The following is an 18,659-nucleotide window of genomic DNA, read 5'->3' as shown; positions in this document are numbered from 1 at the left end:
TGAGAGTAGATGTTGCTGAATGTTGTCCAGCGCTTATTGAAGGCACACGACTACCTTTGATTTAAAAAAGTGAAACTGAAAAAAACCCAAAAACAAAATAAAGTTGAACAACAAGTTGAAGAGTGCTTGTCAATTTTTATTGAATTTTTATAATACAATAAAAAAACAAAACAAAACTGAGGTAAAAAATCTAAAATAATGTGGATTATTTTGTGCAAAGGCTTATCAACGCAAATAGAAACTGCATAGTTCAGAAGAAACTGTTTCTCTGGAGATGGAAAGCACTTATAGCCCATACCAGATTGTGTAACTGTGTGTGTGTGTGTGTGTGTGTGTGTGGCTGCAGGTGGGCTGTCTGTATGACCGGCTGTTGATAGACCGCCTCATTCTCCACAACAGGAGGAAAGGTTATCTCAGTGTGTGTGCGAGAACGACGGAGAACGAGCGCGATGGCGTGTGTATGTGTTCCTTCCACAATGGATGAAAGGTTATCTTTTACACACACCGTTTCTGTAGACTTAACCCCACCCTGTGAGGTCATGGCTCTGATGTCATATGGCTTAATTTTAGAAAGCTCGGCACATTCAGCGAACAATGTGTGTAGTAATTCTATAGAGGTGAGGCCGCCAGCCAGCTGAGAAAACATCAAAGAGCATGAGAGGTGTGTGTGTGTGTGTGTGTGTGTGTGTGTGTGGCTTCAATGCTTCCCGCGGCCTCTGGTCCCCTGTCCGGCGCTATGTGGTCTCAGGTGGTAGGAGTACTGCTTGGCTTGGTTCAGGGCGTCGGTCAGGTGCACGCAGTCGATACCGCTCACTGTAAAATAAGCACATGGGATGACCTTTTAGAGACTTTCACTGTATTAAAAATAAAGTGTTTGTGTCGCACTTACACTGGCTCTGTGTGCGTAAAGGCATGTCCAGGAGCAGCTGAGACTGAGACCCCCGAAGTGAACGCCCTCGTCTGGCCATAGAGCCGCCTGAAGGACGAGAAGAAGAATCGAGATTGATGATATCATCATTCAGATTTGCATGAACGGCTTAAACCAGCTGCATAACAAAGCTCAGGATGCTGCAGTAACTGGTTGATCTAGTCAGGCTCCACACCCATGATTGTTTGATCTTTATAACACAGACTTGTCATATATGTATTTAACAAAGGCTTCATAGCTCAGTGGTTAGAGCACTGGTCTTGTAAACCAGGGGTCGTGAGTTCAATCCTCACTGGAGCCTTAAAATTTGATGTTTTTTAATCATTTGTGGCCACAAACAAGAAGCTGAATCATTTAGAAAAGTTCAATATATTAAGGGAACTTCTCACCAGTCATTTAAGTCACTGACTGGTGTCTCAGGGGATGTGGTTACACATTGAATACTGTTTCACAAAGAGGAAAGAACTATTTAGTGCTGGGGTGCTGGTTTAGCTCAGTTGGTAGAGAGGTCCCCGAGATTCCCCGATGCACTGATCGCAGGCTCGACCCCCTGTCTGCCGGTAACATGCTATCCTGCACTCTCCACTCCCAACATTTCCTGTCTCTCTTCAGCGGTCCTATAAATAAAGGCAAAAGCCCCAAAAATAATCTTTAAAAAAATAACTATTGAATGCCGCTGCAGTGCAATCATAGCGTCTCCCAACATGTTTGAAGTTGATCGTATCAAATGGTTTCTTGAGCCTCAAACATGGACAAGTGTCGCAGCTCTATGTAACTTTAAGTAAATACAGTGTAATGTGTTTCTGATGTTTTCAGCGCAATGCATAAGTATGTTTTTTTTTTTAACCCTACAATCATCTTGCACTCATCGTGTTTGTGACCTTGTGACCTTTATGTACCTTGTTTTGTAGAATGCCAAAATGAATGTGTCTATAAAAGTGTTGCTTCAGATATTTGAGGCAGAATAATTAAAAGGCACACTATGACATGGATTATGATGAACGGAGCAGTGTGACCCGGCCCAGAGTTGTCTCCGAAAAAAAAGTACGAGAATGAGTCTCATGAATGTGTGTGCCACCACGTCGGGGTTTGTATGTTGAGTGTGTGTGTGTGTGTGTGTGTGTGTGTGTGTTTAGCAGATTGCTCTACGCAGTCGTCTGACATTCCCCCCGACAGCTCTGAACTTTTCACAGTGCCAGGACTGTCAGAGAGCGAGAAGGAGAGAAAGAGAGAAGGAGGGAGGTGAGGTGAGAAGGGGGAGGGGACAACCACGTCAGAAGGTGGGGTTGAGTTGGAGCGAGGAGTTCGGAGGGGGCTATCTATCTATCTGTCTCTCTGTGAGCGGAGATGGCGTGCATGCTTGTATGTTTTGGCGCAGCAAGGTTTCTGCCTGCTCTCCCATCATCACCTGGTGATGTGTGATGAAGGTCAGGCCTGTCTGTGGGGCGAAACCCCGCCAGAGGTTCCACACACCCATCCAGGCTGATACTGTCCTGGTATGTGGACTGAAGCGTCACCAAGACATTTAAACGGACGGGTTCCTGTTCCTGGAGTTACTTACAGTGGTATGACAACCATCCTCATTTACAGCTTCCTCGATTAATCATAATAAATGCAATAATTACATGTATATATTTTTAATTACACTGATATCAGAGGGGTGCTCCATATTAGGACACAAGCGAGTCCCACTTTATCTTCCATTGAAGAAAGAATCTGGTGATTATCTTTCTTTTTTTTATATCAACAGATTGAATGAAAACAAAACCTTCTGTGGCGCTCAGCTCCCACGAAGGAGATGAATCTGTTTCATTGGGACTTCTTTCAGCTTCAAATTTGGTGGACAAGCATTTAACGTGTCAGCAGGATGGTGTATGTGGGATTGACTCACACTGAACTACTGTCTGTGTGTATTGTAGTAAAAGATCATGTCTAACAGCTTGTCTTCAGGGCAACAATAGAGCTCTACTGCACAGAGGGTTAAACTCTTTTTTATGATGTGGCTACACAGATAATAAATAGATTTTTGTTGTAATTATGGAGTTTTTGTCCATATCCTTCTTATCCTGTTCAGGGTCGTGGGGGGGCTGGAGCCAATTCCAGCTGTCATTGGGCGAGAGGCGGGAATCACAGGGCTGACACATAGAAACACGCAACCATTCACGCTCACACGCACGGGCAATTTAGAGTTACCAGTGAACCTAACGAGCATGTCTTCTAGCTGTGAGGCAACAGTGCTAACCACTGCACCACCGTGCAGCCCCAGCCCATATCCAGATATAGACTATTTGTATCCTCTTTTTGTGTTAGTCTTGTAGTATAAGACCAATGGTTAATAAGTGGTGGGTACGGAGAAAGAGGTGTGGAGTTTTCCAATGTATGTTCAACTACCCGTGTTTTCTTCTTTATATATATTAATAACCTGCAAAGAAAGTAGTGATCTCACCATAGATACTTTGGAGCACTGAGCTCTTACTCGTTGAGACTTTGGTGGCTTGATGTCGTACTTCCATCTTCTTCCTGTTGTGGGCGTGGCTTAAAACAATTGACTCCGCCTCCACATGACTCTTTACCTCTCTCCGCCTGCGTGCCTGGAACCTACAGACACACATCCATGCAAGCACATTAGCGTTCAATAAAAATATCTCAGACAGCGTTCAAAGGCCTAAAAGCTGGCAAGTCCTCACACCAATACTCACGAAGCATAAACAGAGTAAACAGAGTTTATTCACGGCAGTTTATAGGCAGCACATACAGAATATAATTGTGAAGCTGAATGGAACCAGAAGGCGTCCTGTGGCGGACTGGCAGCCTCTAAGAGAAACACAGAGTGTGTACGACGCAGAGAACAGCAAGAGGAGGCTGCTGGTAGCTATTAGAGCAGCACGTCTGAACTTTTCGCCTCTTGTTAAACCAGTATGAAAGCTCAAGATTATAGCCCGTCTGTCCCCTGCCTCCTTGTCTCACCCATCTCCCACGCTCAACCCCCCCAACTGCTAAAGTGTTGATGGCATCCAGACCAAACACGGGGAGGGGGGGAGTTACGGCAGAGATGAGAATGGATCGGCATGAGGGCACATGTGGGCGCCACATGGCAGTGCCAATTTTCCCACAGCCCGATAAGCTACTCAACACCCCTCCAGGTGAAACACACGTAAACTCACCTTCGCCAGGCTCGCTGGATGGTGCACGCGGCTTTGTTCCTGGTCCTGCGCTGCTCTTTGTTATGTTCCCTGTGCGTGCGTGTTGAGATAGGTGCATGTGAGGCTGAGTGGGTATTCCTGGAAGAGCTTTTGTGGTCTAAAGATGAACTGCTTCTTAATGAGGGACCGTGAGTTCTGTCCTTGGGGGCGGCCTTGTCTGAAGTCTGCTCCTTGTGGTTTCTGTGCTTTTGCAGAGAGGTGTGGACGTCAGTCTCCCTCTTTTTCAGAGGGACGCTTTCTCTTGTAATAGTGTCAGTTTGATGCGACAGGGGGACACTTGTGGAAGGAATGCATGTGTTCAAGGAGGGACGTTCCCGGGCTTTGGGCATGGAGGGCGGTCTGGGTCGGAGGGTGGGTGGCTGGATGCAGCCGACGGGAGAGAGAAGTTCCTTCAGCCTGGTGGTCTCGCGAGCACCGGGAACAGTGTCACTGGTGACTTCAGAGTGGCAGCTCGAAGCATCAGGAGCCGCAGGCGGTTCAGCTGCTTTACTTCTTCTTGAGGATCTGCTTTTGTGGACTGGACGGAGAAACGAAGAGAAAAGAAAAGGAAATAATCAATCAGACAATCAAAAATTAAGATAGGAAATTGATGACATTTCTGCACATTAGCACCTTTATGTCTCTCCTCTTTGGTCTTAGTTGATTTCTTTGTGTCCACCACTGACTCATTCATGGATAAGTCCTCCATAACGTTCACTAAGGACAGCCTCTCCTGCTCCGTTTTCACCAAAGGGACCCGCCGTTTCTCTGGAGAGGCCGCAGACACCTGCTGTACGGCTTCTCTCCTCCGCTGCTCTTCCTCTCGTTTCCTGAAAACAACAAAAAGTATGCCACACAAATAAGCAAGAAGCAAGCGGAAAGACTTATGGCCTGTTTTATAGTTTTTAATCAAATAAATCAAAAAATTGTGATCACTTAAGGATCAACAAGGAGAATATTTAACATTTCATATACTCTAGCTGTACTGTTTTATCATCAGGCTTCCACACAAAATAAAACTAAAATCGATTAACAAGGCAAATTCCAGTTACCATGTGTGCGCTAAAAAAGATCTTTTATTGGGGAGCAAAAGAAAGTTTTATTCATTTGGCAACTTGGCAACCTATCAAGAAAAACATCTGAAAAGAAGGCCGGATGAATACTGTCGGTACTTTGTATTAGATCTCAATAAAACTACCTGCTTGAAATACCAAGAAAGTTGGAGTCACTGTGCCCTCTTTAAAAGAATTTGCCTCTCAGAAAGCATTTTGTAGGACAGACTAAAGTTGAGACTGGCGAGCAAATGACAAAAGGAGAGCGAGCCGGAGGAGAGAGACGGGGAGAAGATGTATGTGTGTGCAGAGATGACAGAGGGAAAGACGGATTTGGTGAGAGTGCGACTGTTCCTATACGGCTGACAGAGACAGATCATGAAGACAGAAGCGGGAGTTGATGACAGTGTGTGTTGTTGTGTGACAGAGATTTTATGTGAGTCTTACAACAAATTCAATGTGTCTCTAAAGGTCTACACACAAAAATATGTACGTATGTATATGCGTGTGTGCTCATGTCTCACTTGGCTGCATCCTTGCGCAACTGCTCGTGCCTCATGAGGAGCTGCTTTCTCTCCCTGAACGCCTTGCGGACGGTGTAGCCCTTGTACACGGCCTGGATGGAGGCAGCAGCGATGTCCTGGATGGCCGCTATAGATAAAGCACCGTGCTCCAGCATGAACTGAGTCACCTCGCTGTGTCCGCCCAACAGAGCGTAATCCAGAGGGGTGTACCTGCACAAAATCCACGTGTCATTTATACATCAGTTTTCCCACTTCTTTACCTCTGCCTCGCATGTCCTCACCTCTCCTCAGTGTGCTCCATGTGGTTAGGGAAGGCATTGTAGCCCAGAAGCAGTTTCACAGCGTCCAGGTAGCCATTATTACAGGACCAGTGGAGAGCAGTCCGCCCCTGTGCACACATAAAAAGAGCGACCGATACATCTATAGCACCCAGATTACATAGACACATTTGTAGACGTACGAGTTGTTCGTTTTACCTCTTTGTCCTGAATGTTTGAATCAGCATTGTTCTCCATGAGAACAGCCATGCAGGTGATGTAGCCGCCATAGGCAGCACACTGCAATGGAGTCCGTCCAGCCTGGTCCTGTTGAGGAGGAGTCAACAATTCAAAAGTCAGATGCAGGACATTTGAAAGAATAGATCAGGACATGCTGCTTCAGCTGTTAAAACTTGTTGTAATTAATGGGAAAATCCACAACCCAGTGGAGGGAAAAGTGAGTGTCTGTTTAAAATATATAAATGCAGTATGTAGTTGTAGTTATTGCCATCATTTATTGGAGTAAACAGAAGTAGAAGTGCAACAACTGGATGCTTAAATTACATCAATTGTGACTAAACTGAATTTGAAAGTTTAGCCAAAGCAAACATATTATCAGTGATTTAAAGATCCTGAACCATTTTGTTTAAGTCTCTGTGTATCCATACCTGTACATTGGGACTAATCCCATTCTCCATCAGTATCTGACAGACTTCAGCGTTCCCACCCAGAGCTGCCCAGTGCAGAGCCGTGTGGCCATCCACATCCACCAGGTCCACACGTGCAGAACCTTTATTTGTTACATTTAAGTTGAGACATTTAACTGACAAGCATAATATGTTATATTTGCGCCTATGTACAATTTACACCCACCTTTGATGAGTGTAAGTATAACATCTCTGTGACCCATCTCACAGGCGCGAAACAGCGGCGTGTGTTTCATCACATCCAGAGAGTCAACCATCGCTCCCCTCTCCAACAGCAGCTTCACTGTGCTCACATGGCCTGAGAGAGAGGCCGCATGGAGCGCTGTGTGAACACACACACACACACCCTGAGATTAGGACACTATTTCCTGAATGTAACTGGTCAATAAAACCCTCAGGTCAGCTCCTCATCCCTCATCTGCCATCTCCTTTGTTCATTCATCCTCTTGTCTCTATGGGCTGTGGCTAAAGCCTGGTCAATCGGGGGGTTAAATAGAGAAATTTAATGAGGAGCAAAACACTTAAGCCCCCTCCCCCCCTCTGTCCAGTCTCCAGACAGTCCAGACTAAAGTCAAGTGCATGGAAGTGATCGGGGCACCAGTCAGCTCCACTGCCTCTCACACCGACTCATTAGCATGACTCAACCGTGGCATGTTATGCATGCATAAACAATGACCGCCTGGCTGAGCAGAGGGTCTATCGCCATGGAGATTGTACGCCGGGGGTCAGAGCGTGGCAGCGAGTCATGTGTGTCTGCATATGTGTGTGTGTGTGTGTGTGTATCAGAGGACAGTACTGGCAGTGGTGGGTGAATATTCAGCGAGCTCACACTAATTTTGCTGACAGTATCATTTCCCTCTCTCCCTCGCTCTAGCACCTTAGGGGGAAACCCCTGTGACATCATCACGGCTAGCCTCAAAAAGGCAACAGGACACAAAACAAACTGAAAGAGACAGAGAGATGAGGGAGAGGGCGGGTCAAAGATTTTCTTCCTCCTGTTTCTCAGCTGCTCACCAGTGCCTCCGTACTTGTCGGCCATGTTGATGTCAATGTGAGGGGTGAGGTCCAGCATGGTGCGGAGGACATCATCGCTGCCCTTCCCGGCCGCCCACATGAAGGCCGTCCTCCCTTCAAGATCTGGTTCATCCTTCACTGACGGGTGGGACAGAAACACACCCACTGTCTCCTAAAGACACACACACACACATACACACACACACACACACACACACACATACACACACACAGAAAGACAATTTATTTGATCTTATGAGAATAGCGAAGAATTGGATGATACACTTCTTACATAAGGTCATAAAGAGAGGAAACTCCAGCCATCATATTTGCAACACACCAATAAAACAAAAGCACTGATAATCTTTTTTTAAACCACTCTGAGTTAAACTGCAAAGAGCAGAATACAAATTATAAGAAGAATAATACAGGTACATTTCAATAAATGTCCACGCAGCAGCCTTGGTATGAGTGCAAATGACTCACAGCATTGTTGCTCTGAGCACCGTAGTGCAGAGGAGTCGCTCCCTGGCTGTCTGAGGGGATGGTGCCTGATATGTTTCTCTCCAACAGCAGGTGGACGATTCTGGCATGGCCTGAAAACGTTAGTTAGTGGCATGTGAGGGGCGGCAGATAATAACAACTTTATTAGCTTGGACATTTGCTCTATTATACTGTTGTACAAAGGAAACTTTAGTTTAGAAAATTGTAAACGGTGAAGCAATAAAACTCTACAGTCTGTCAATCTAAATCAGCTACTTACGCAATTACGGTTTGTCTTTGTGTGATGCCATAAAAACAAGTAGTAAGATATGTAAACCCAATAAAACCCAATAAAAGTGTAATAAAACAGCTTTGGGCTGAGCTAAATGCTAATGATAGCATGCTAACATGCTCCCAATGACAATGCTAATGTTAAGCCGGTATAACATTTAACGTCTTAGTTTAGCGTGTCGGCTAGCTAACAGTCTATGAAAAATTTCATGGCAGTTCTTCTGAAGGTTGTTTACATATGGTGAACAGACATGTAGAGATATAAGCCGCTAGCATGACAGCAAATAAATAAAACGTTGTCTTACGATAACTAATTGTATCAAACCATTGCATTAAAAAAAATCGAATTACAGTTTTGTTTTTGGAACAAAGCGGTCAGAATTTCCACATTGCCTGAAAACATTCATTTCTGTTCAGCTGTCATTCAGGCCCATTAGGTCACATACAGGATGTGTGTTCACCCACCGAGCAGAGCCGCCCAGTGCAGCGGTGTTCTGAAGAGGTTATCATAAGCTGTCACGTTACAGCCCTCATAAGACGTCAGCACTTCCACCACTGCCTCGTTACCATCAGCAACGGCAAAGTGCAGGGGGGTCCGCCCCTCATAGTCCTGCCAGTTCAGCAGGGATTCTGTGGGAGCCGCCTCCTTCTCACACAAACACAAGAAAACCACAAAAAGGAAAAAGACATGTAGATTGATGTGTGAGGATAGAGTATGATGCTGATCACCTGGGAGCGCGCATGTGTGTGTTTGTGTGCACAGTAGTGTGTACCAGTATACAGCGGACAGTCTGTGTAGCGCTGGGCTCCTGACTGTGAGCTGCCCAGTGCAGAGGGATCTTGCCCTCGCTGTCTGGGATGCCTATGTTGGAGTCGTGCTTGATCAGGAGGCGAACGTGTTCGGGTCGGTTATAAAACGCTGACCAGTGAAGAGCAGTTTGCTGCAGAGAGTAAGAGAGACAGAAAATGAACAGACATAAGTTAAGAATGGAGTTTAGAATAGAAAAGCCACCTGTAACACCAGGTGTGAGTTTTCATCTTCAAAAAGTTCCTCCTCATATGTCAGTAAATATGAGGGCAACATGCTCCACAAAGCTCAGTATCCCGCTGAGATTGTAGCCCAGATTCTGCCTCCATAACGGGCGTTGAGCTATTCTGAGATTTGCGGAAACCACTGTCATCTGACACGATGATGCATATTGGATTATTACAAAACTAACTGATGTCAGATATACGTCAGCTCCAACAGACAGAGGAGACTGTGTGTTTGTGGTCTTATCAGCAGAACACAGGACAAAGCCACATATTGTTAAACGGCTCACTGTTGTGTGTGTGCCTTTTTATGTTTATGTGTGTCTGACCTCATATTACTGCTGCTTCTAAGTAACAGACTTCAGTTGGTCAGCTATCTTTCTGCAGGTTATTGGTTATCGCAGACTGGCGGCTGGTTTCTGACTGAGCACAAACTGTGCACAATTTGGGAAGACAAACAATTTTATTTGTGTGTTTCTGCACTGTGGTACCTTGTTCTTGTCTTGCGTGTCGACCTCTCCGGGTCCGATGTGTTTGAGCAGGAGGGCGAGGGCTTTCGGCGAGGGGTGTCGAGTGGCCAGGTGGAGGGGCGTCATCTCCTCGAGATCTTTCTGCAGCCAGTTAGCACGCTTGGAGAGCAGCAGCTTCAGGAAGCGCACATTCCCCTGCCAAACAAAATGCACACACATAAATGAGAGCTCAGAAATCACAAATTCTCCTCAATACTAATCAAGAAAAACAGCACTGACACACACACACACATAGACTTCCCAGGGTTTCATCTTTGTCTGGTTCAATACGCAGGTCATCCATCTTTGTTCCCTCCTCCTGGCGTCTGTGATGAGCCACTAAACTGTAAACAGCAGCTCTGTGGCCTGTCACATCATCATCATCATCATCATCGTCCGCAAGTTTGGCCTAAAACCACCGGGCCGCTGGGTGATGCTTTATGCAACATCTGTCGCTATACGGCAGAGTTACCATGCACATGTGTGAGTGCGTTTTGTATATTTGCCATCCTGTGACCACAAAGCCACAGTCTGACAGATCTATCTTGTGTGTGAGCATGCATCTAGACTGTGAGTGTGTGTGTTCGAGAGAGTGTGTGTGTGTGTTCACGTCCTCCCTATTCTCAGTCCAATTAGATCGGTAATCCCTGGCCTCTCTGCCTGTCTCAGCCGTTTATTGATCAGATGTCAAAGAGACAGGGCTTCCCATCACTAGCACCCCCCAACACACACACACACACACACGCGCACACCATCTATGAGACAGACCCCAATAACCCATTACTCCCCTCCTCCTTCAATGATATGATTCTGTATCAGTACAATCAGATAAAAGAAGGCAACAATAAATAACTGATTTCTAAAGAGATATTATTCACACTGATCCCCTCTTACACCCCTCCAGAGAAAACACACCACCCAGTCAGGAGACCTTTTTATCACCATCGTCTCCTCTGACTGTTTCTGGGTCTAGTCGGAAGCAAAAATAACATAAAGCTGCTCTTCTGTCATCAGTTCCAACAGCCGATATTTGATCAGGACTTTTATATGCAGAATCAATCTTTATTACAGAGCGTGTGAGCATAACTCACAGCTACCACATCTGTGTGGCAGGGTGGCCAAACCCCACTGAGCCCTAAGGCCATGATTACAGCCACTAGGGGGCACTGGCTTCCCACTGGAGCTTAGGGACTCAAACTTTCTGTCTTTGCAAAATAAATATGTGAGATCACACAAATTCTTGTTCAACACTTTAAAATCTATACTCTTATCTTTCTTGTGAACTATGAACTTTCTGGATATTGTGCTTTTGGACAACCAGCCTGAGGGACTCCGGCTTTATCTTTTATTTCATTTTTAAAGACCTTTTTTTTCTGAATGGCTTCTTTGTATTTCTTATGTATGGTTTCTTAACTATCTTAAGTTGTTCATCTTTTATTCCATATGTCTTCCAGTTCTATTCATACATGACAGGGTATTTTATCATTGAGTTTTTAAAGAATTTGAAAGTTCTATACAAACAAAACCTATTTACTATTATGATTATTATAACACCTGCTTGTGTCCACACCTTATGAGCAGCAAGGTGCAGAGCGGTACGCTGGCTGTGGTCTGTTTTGTTGACCGAGGCTCCGGCCTTCAACAGAATTTCTGCACAGTCCAGGCGGTCAGCCAGCACGCAGTACATCAGAGGGGTCCGGCCGAACTGGTCCTCACGGTCACGCAGAGAGGGATCTGCTGCATACACACACACAAACATAAAAACAAGCACAGTTGAAGGTTTAATACAGAGGGTTGAGTCGAGGCTGAGATTTGGGTCACTAACATTTAAACAGAGTCAATTATGTGGCTTGTGATGGAATATGTTATAAATTCCACTTCTCTGGTTTAACGAGAAATCACAAGGAAAATCTGATAACATGGAGGACCTTGTGGCCTCCCTGCAAACAGAAAGAGATCAATCATTTGCTGCACAACATTTTTATACTATGCCTGAGCAAGACTCTTCTGCATATTCAAGATTTTACAATAGAAATAAATGTCCAGATAAGATCTGATTCTCTGTCGGAGTGACAGAGGTTGCAGCATCAATACTGCTGAAAAGCGCCTGCCCTGCTGTAGTGTGCAAAACCCCGAATTCCATCCAGCTGCTGCAGGTGACCCTGCACTCTGACCTTTCTACCAATGGGGGAAAACGCGAAGACATTCTCCTTATAAAAAATCAATAAAGCAACACATTGCTACATATTAATGGGATCTGTGTGTTTGGGGTATCTTGACGGCATAGTGGTTTAAAGGCGTGCGATACAGCAATAGAGCTGATGTAGCGCATAAACCTTTAATATGCTAAAAGGCCTGTGTGCTACTAACCTGTGATGAGTTTGAGGAGGGCGCTCCTATCTCCGTTGACAGCTGCGGCATGAACCTGCGAGCCCAGAGAGGCAGGTCCCGGGCTAGACGTCGCTGAGGCCTGCAACACAAACAGAGAGAAGGTCACAACCTGCAGCAACATACACTCAGCGAACTTATCAAGTGTTTCATACAGTGACATTCAGCTGAGTCTAGACGGTTTCCTTTACCTTTATTTAGCTCCAAGCCCACCCCACAACTGGACGCAGTGGTACTGACGCACACAGTATATGCCACGTTTAAATAGCTTCAACGGATGAATTGGCTCATCTGGGACCTTCAAAACCATTTCACCAACTGTCACATCGACAGAGATCATTCAAAAGAGCTAAATATGTATGATTTACTATATAGCTTTAGCTTCTGTAGCATAAAAGAATGGGTAAGAGCCCACGACATAAAATCATTATCCTTAAACATGGATCATATTCCAGGCCGATGACAAACACCTGAAGCTCTGTTAGCAGACCTCACAATAACACAGATATCTGCTCACAGTAAGGAGTGTGTGTACGCGTGCGCTGGTGTGTGCGTGTGTATGTGTTTTTGCCCCTGCTGCGGGGGCTAAATCTCTTCCTGGCCCCACTTAACCAGAGCCCAGTGAAAGCTGGGTAATCTGCAGACAGGAAGCAGCTGGGGAGGAGGGAGACCCTGTGTGAGCGGTGTAAGAGGGGGGTCTCTCTTCATGTCTTATTCATGTCTCATTAATACTGCAGCATGCCTCGCTGTGTGTGCGTGTGTGTGTGTGCGTGCGTGAGCCTGGGTGCATGTGTGTGTGTAGGGGTTTTAGAGATGTGGAACAAGCCCTGCGGGGCACAACACAGAAATCAATTATTGCCCCTAAACACATAAATGCTGGAGGCACAAAGTCATGCCACAATCTGAAACTTCTCCAAGACATTTTCATTAACGATCACATGAGCAGATCTGATTCACGACTTAAGGAAGTCACTACATAAAAGACTTTTATATAATGCAGCTTGTATAAATATATATTATTGGTAACGTCTTGACGGGCTGATTACAGCTGTCACAGTCATGAGAACTTTTAAACTCATAAGAATGAATGATCTGAAGGGGAGAGGGAATACTACGGTGTCCTCCATCAACCCCCCACCACCACCATCACCTCATAAAGAGTGCTCCTGTAGACACTGCGTGCAGCATGGCAATTACCCATCATGCTCGCTGCTTTCTCACGCTCTGCCAAGTACTGTCGGAGACTTAATACAGGTTAGTTAATACATTTATTGCAGAGTGGGTCTATGAGCGCTTAAAGAGGATGGGAGGGAGAGATGTTACGTGCGGCACTTTAAGGTGTGTGCGCACGTCGGTGTGTATGCGTGTGTGTTTTTGGCCCATGTGCCATGTCATGGGAAGTGATTTTCCGTGAGAGAGAGTTTTTACAGGGGTTTTACCAAAATCAACCACAAACAATGCTAATTTACAATGATTACTCAGTCAGAAATGCACGTGCATGCGCACATACTGACGCACAGACTGCTGATACTAATATCTAACATATGCAGAGATGCCAAAGCTGCACTTTAAGAGAGAGTAACATCTTCTTACACAGACAACAACCGTGCTTCAAACTTTTCCTTTACTCTTGTTGACTTATTTGCATGTTTGGAGTCGATATCAAAGCCCCAAGGTGCCACAATAAAATATGAATTGATTTATTCATAATCTTAGAAGCAGACAAAAAAAGCTGAATTTGGCCGAACACTGACATGAGGGACACGAGTCGATATCTGAATCTTTGTGAGGGACATTCATACCGCCAAGAGCAGGCAATTAGAGTTTCATGAGGACCCGAGTGTTTTGGAAACACCTACAGTGCATCCAAATTTGGCTAAAAAGCTTTTTGCGATGCAGTGTCTGAACCAAACAAAGGAGGGTGTAAAAACAACACTAGGTCCTGTTGAGAGGTTTGGAGTGGTCTCATTTAGCCATTCATACGTGTTCCTCAGGGAGCGCTCCACTTGTTAATATGAAGACAATAACTCAGAGTCAACTATTGATCACGGGCTGAGGTCCAGACCAGGTGAGTGTGCATCTGTATAAGTATTGATTCATGCTGATGCTGACATTATTTTGTCTTTATTCATATTCGGCCTCATATAACCGCAGCGAGTGTAACAAAGAATCCAGACACTCCAACAGAACCTTTCAGCAACACTACAGGAGAGCGGGGCTCGTACACACTGCTGCCTCCTGCCACACACACACGCACGCACAGACACACACACCAGACTCATACTGTAACTAATACTTCAATTGATGCTGTTGAGACAGACAGGCAAAGAAACTGGGGAGTCAAAGTGTGTTTGTGTGTGTATATTTGTGTAGAGTGTGTTTGTCTGTATGTCTCTAGCTGTCTGTCACTGTGAAGGTGTCTGCTTTCGACGGAGGACATAACTAAGGCATGCTGGGTAAGCAGTGGGGAACAGAGCCTGAGCCTGTGGCCTTTATTTCAATTCTAGACAAGTGCACACACAGAAACACACACACACACACACACACACACACACACACACACACAAAGACACTTTTTATAAAGTTATAACAGAGTGTGGCGACATGGGGCGATTACAGGTGCCTTTACCATCTACATGTTGTGTGTCTATGTGTATGCGTGTATCTAAGTCTCATATAGGAGATAGAGGCCGCAGGGATCAGTCCCTGGGTTTTGACTGACAGGTAAAGAGGTAGGAGGAGGGATAATATGAGCCCACAGGGATGCCCAATCTGTAAAGCCCTATTTCTGGGGGACTTCCTGGTTCCCCAAGGACCAATGAGCTGGCTTCCTCAACTGGGGGCCGAGCCCCGGGGCACAGCGGGGCCAATCAGCAGGGGGGGAGAAGGCTGAGTGACACATAGATCTGCTAATTTACATCATTACCACAATGCATCCCGACAAATGAGCCCCCAGGGTGTGAGCCAATCACCTGGGAGAGTAATGCAATTAGGCGGGACCACAGCTGTCAATCTCACAGCTACGGGGGCCAGGTAGCGACGCCCATGGCTAAAACACCCCTGCCTGCTGCCTGTCGTTCACACGCACTTTCTATACATGCACACACATACATTTATACACATATAGAGAGGGTGCGCACAAACCACTGCAGCAGATATGAAGTGTTGCATGTGTAAGTGTGTGTATGAGAGAGTTAGTGGAGGCTGGCTCTCTATCTTTCTCCTGCGGGTGGAGGGTAGGAGGGAGTCAGAAGGGGAGGTGATGTGTGTGTGACTGCTTCAGGGACTCAGAGATTGACTTAAGTTCTCTAAGGACTTACACCTGAGCATAGGTGTGTGCATATTGGCATACATGTTGGTGTGTGTTTGTGTGTGTTTACATTTGCCCATGTGTCTTTGCCCACTGGGGCAGAATGTTGTTTATGCTCAGAGTCAGAGCTCCGTGTGGGGACAGTGACAACAAAAGGCGGAAGAGGGCGACACCTCAGAGGGGGGCTAACACAGGGGCAGAATAGTGCTGCATTTGAGTGGCGTGTGAGCTAGCGCTGCTGGTAATGAGGCTTATCTTCGTCTCATTAGGTGTAGTGATATCATACCGGAGCACTCCACTGAGTCGATAGGGTTCTGCCCAGCACGTCGTTAATGTTTGTGTGTGTGTGTGTGTGTGTGTGTGCGGGCCGGTCGATGCTGCTGTGACTGTCAGACTGTCAGACGGTGCTGGTTTCATCAGAGGAACTAATAATACTTTAGCGTAGCCCTTTATGGCTTCAGTATCAACTGAGAGGAAGGGTGCAAGATGTTGTAAAGACTTGCCTAAAAATGTGTGTGTGTGTGTGTGTGTGTGGTTCAGGCCCTTCTTGAGCCACTCTGAGAGTTAGGGGAGCTGTGTGTTTAGTGTCATCCCATTATATCACTAATGAGCCGCCCTCAGGAGGGACAAGAGGGGAGAGACAAGGCGAGGCTGACAGAAAAAGACAAGATGAGGAAAAAGAGAATCGGAGAAGAGAGGATGAGAAGGGGGAAGGGAGACAGAGACCAGCTCGGGGACTTTTTCCTCTTCTCCCCTCCGTATCCTCTTTTCCCCAACACCTCTGAGTCTAATTGGACTAAAACTGTGATCTAATTAAACATCCAATTAAAGTGCAGAGAGCAATGTGCCCACCGGCGAATCAGAGTACAGGGACATAATCAGCTGGAAAAACAAACATAAAAATCAATGGCAGCAATTCGAAATGGAAAACGATGGAGAAAAGAGGAGAGGGAGGAGAGGGTGAAATAAGGAGAGGATGGACAGATGAAATTAGGGAGCAGGGAGGGTGTGTGCTGCATGAAGTGTGATAGAATACTGTGCTATACAAGGTGAATCATATTATATAGTTATGGGAATCAAATAACTACTTACAACTTAACTTTCTTGTGACGTGACAAAAGGCACTTGCGAAATATTTTCTTTGCTACATTCTTGCCAATAAAACACAGCGAACTGCATTGAATGGTTATGGTGGGCCTAAGTTCAATCAAGAAAAAATGATCATTAAATCAATAGTCCTCATCAGACAAGAGGCAATACTTGCTGCTGGAGGCTCTTAAAATGTCAATAATTGTTTTTCTTTGCTTTATATGGCTGCTAATTGAAATTTTGGACTGCAGATGAAGTCAATTCAAAGACTCCTTTCTGGATCTGGACATTTCTGGATCGAAACTTTATTGATCAAACAGAGAAAAGACATGTTGCCTCTCCAGTGACATCACACATACATGACACATACATGTAATTAAGATCACATAAAGGAATGACTACTATCATTAAACTCTGCTTCACTTCCTCATCATCAATCATTTCACTTTACTTATCATCAACCATGATACACACCGTGTGTGTTTTTTGATTTGGTGCATTTTTTATGTACAAAAACTTAACCATCCACAATAAGTGAAAGGTGTACATAGTGTACATATTTATTATTAATATTATTATTGTATTTTATCGACTTTTTGTCTTGCCTTTTTTATAACTTGTTTTACTCTGTCCTTTACTCTGAGTTGTTGTAACAAGTGAATTTCCCCCAATGGGAGATCAATAAAGTCTATCTTATTAAAATTGCATACGTTTTTATGTCATTTTATTTTTATTTATAATGTACAAATGTGTCATCTAAATCAAATGTAAAACTGATTTCTGAACTTTCTCTATAGCAGAGAATTGCGCAAAATCTTTTCAGGTTTGAATTCTCTTCATGAAAGAGTATTAGGCACTAAACACTGATTAGACAACTCAACAGATGTTTCTGGATATTTTCATGTTTATTTTGTATTACATTATTGCAGTAACAACTTAAGAAGACTGTGTTACACTGTGCTATACTTTCTCTCCATCTATGATATTCAGACAGGGAGAGAGAGAACGAGAGATCTTTCCTCTGACTCCATCTGTGTGTTGCTCTCACACTGTGAACCCCCTATGGACAGCTTTAGCCCATAAAATATTAATGCTGGGATTCAATTCAACATTCCACCTTAATCTCCTTAACAATTAGGCTGTTATGGCACTAACAATTAAGTTTGTTACACATAGTCTCAATGGTCTTGACTCTAGAGAGAGAATTAAGATCCGGTAGTATATAGGTAAGACTAAACAGATACATGCAACAGCTGCAGAAAAAAAACTCTTTTAGGATTTACAAACCTCAACTAAACCTGGATTGCTGCTCTGTGTGTGTTGGATTCTTACCATAGCCGCATTGAGGGGGACACTTCAGCAGATGTTGCACAGTTCAGAGCATCCTTCGAGGGTGTGGATGCTCGTCCAGGTCCCCTTCCTGCCCTGATCCTGGCACCTGCAGGGAAAGAGAAAGAGGATCACTCACATACTGAGATCAGCCCACCTGTTCAAACAAATAACTGCCAGCATAACACTGCTAATGTACTGATTACAGGAAGAAAGGGATGATGCCTTGAAGTGACATTTTATTTGAGTGAACCAGTGATGTTGACTTATCTGACCAGGTCCTTACATTAGGTTAAAGCATTTGGTGTTGATTTGTGGAGCCTGTGTTTGATTGAGCAGCAGCTAAATACGAAGTTTTACGGGATTTAAGGAGAATAAAAACATTTTGCTGAGCTGCGAATCAGAGTATCTAAAGGGTTTCTCACTGAACAAGTTTTGTGGTACAAAGTATGTTTTGGCGCAAAAACTTAAAACGCATACCTTGATTGTTAAAAATAAGTTGAACAAAGTATTGCAAAAAATGTGGCATAATGATGCAACTCCCCCATTTTAAGAGAAATCAGT

At 44.8% G+C, this 18,659-nt stretch overlaps 1 protein-coding gene and 1 non-coding gene across 2 annotated transcripts; one reads left to right on the top strand and one right to left on the bottom strand.

The window, feature by feature from the left end:
* Window positions 1-309: 309 nt before the first annotated feature.
* On the bottom strand, window positions 310-11,582 carry invs (inversin). The gene is made up of 16 exons (XM_069656512.1): window positions 11,550-11,582; window positions 9,962-10,135; window positions 9,212-9,379; window positions 8,904-9,084; window positions 8,151-8,260; window positions 7,665-7,836; window positions 6,817-6,972; window positions 6,612-6,733; window positions 6,163-6,270; window positions 5,968-6,074; window positions 5,687-5,896; window positions 4,744-4,940; window positions 4,093-4,648; window positions 3,375-3,526; window positions 890-976; window positions 310-813 (listed from the first exon to the last, which is right to left on the bottom strand). The coding sequence occupies exons 2-16, from the start codon at window positions 10,064-10,066 to the stop codon at window positions 698-700; spliced, it is 2,547 nt and encodes an 848-aa protein (XP_069512613.1). The 5' UTR covers window positions 10,067-10,135; window positions 11,550-11,582; the 3' UTR covers window positions 310-697.
* trnat-ugu (transfer RNA threonine (anticodon UGU)) lies at window positions 1,157-1,229 on the top strand. The gene has a single exon. It is a non-coding gene; the product is annotated as a tRNA-Thr (tRNA).
* Window positions 11,583-18,659: the final 7,077 nt, after the last annotated feature.

Source organism: Semicossyphus pulcher, unplaced genomic scaffold (assembly GCF_022749685.1).
Source record: "Semicossyphus pulcher isolate SPU_LCO1_2020_fin unplaced genomic scaffold, fSemPul1.0.p SCAF_9, whole genome shotgun sequence".
Lineage (NCBI taxonomy): Eukaryota > Metazoa > Chordata > Actinopteri > Labriformes > Labridae > Semicossyphus > Semicossyphus pulcher.
This window is presented reverse-complemented; position numbering and strand designations above follow the sequence as displayed.

What these genes read in the sequence shown, in the direction of transcription:
- invs (XM_069656512.1), bottom strand. Translation starts at nt 10,066, where the DNA reads ATGACGCCCCTCCACCTGGCCACTCGACACCCCTCGCCGAAAGCCCTC. An exon ending in GGATTAGTCCCAATGTACAG is followed by an intron (nt 6,271 to 6,611) that starts GTATGGATACAC and finishes CCTCCTCAACAG; the next exon opens with GACCAGGCTGGACGGACTCC. An exon ending in ATGGAGCACACTGAGGAGAG is followed by an intron (nt 5,897 to 5,967) that starts GTGAGGACATGC and finishes GATTTTGTGCAG; the next exon opens with GTACACCCCTCTGGATTACG.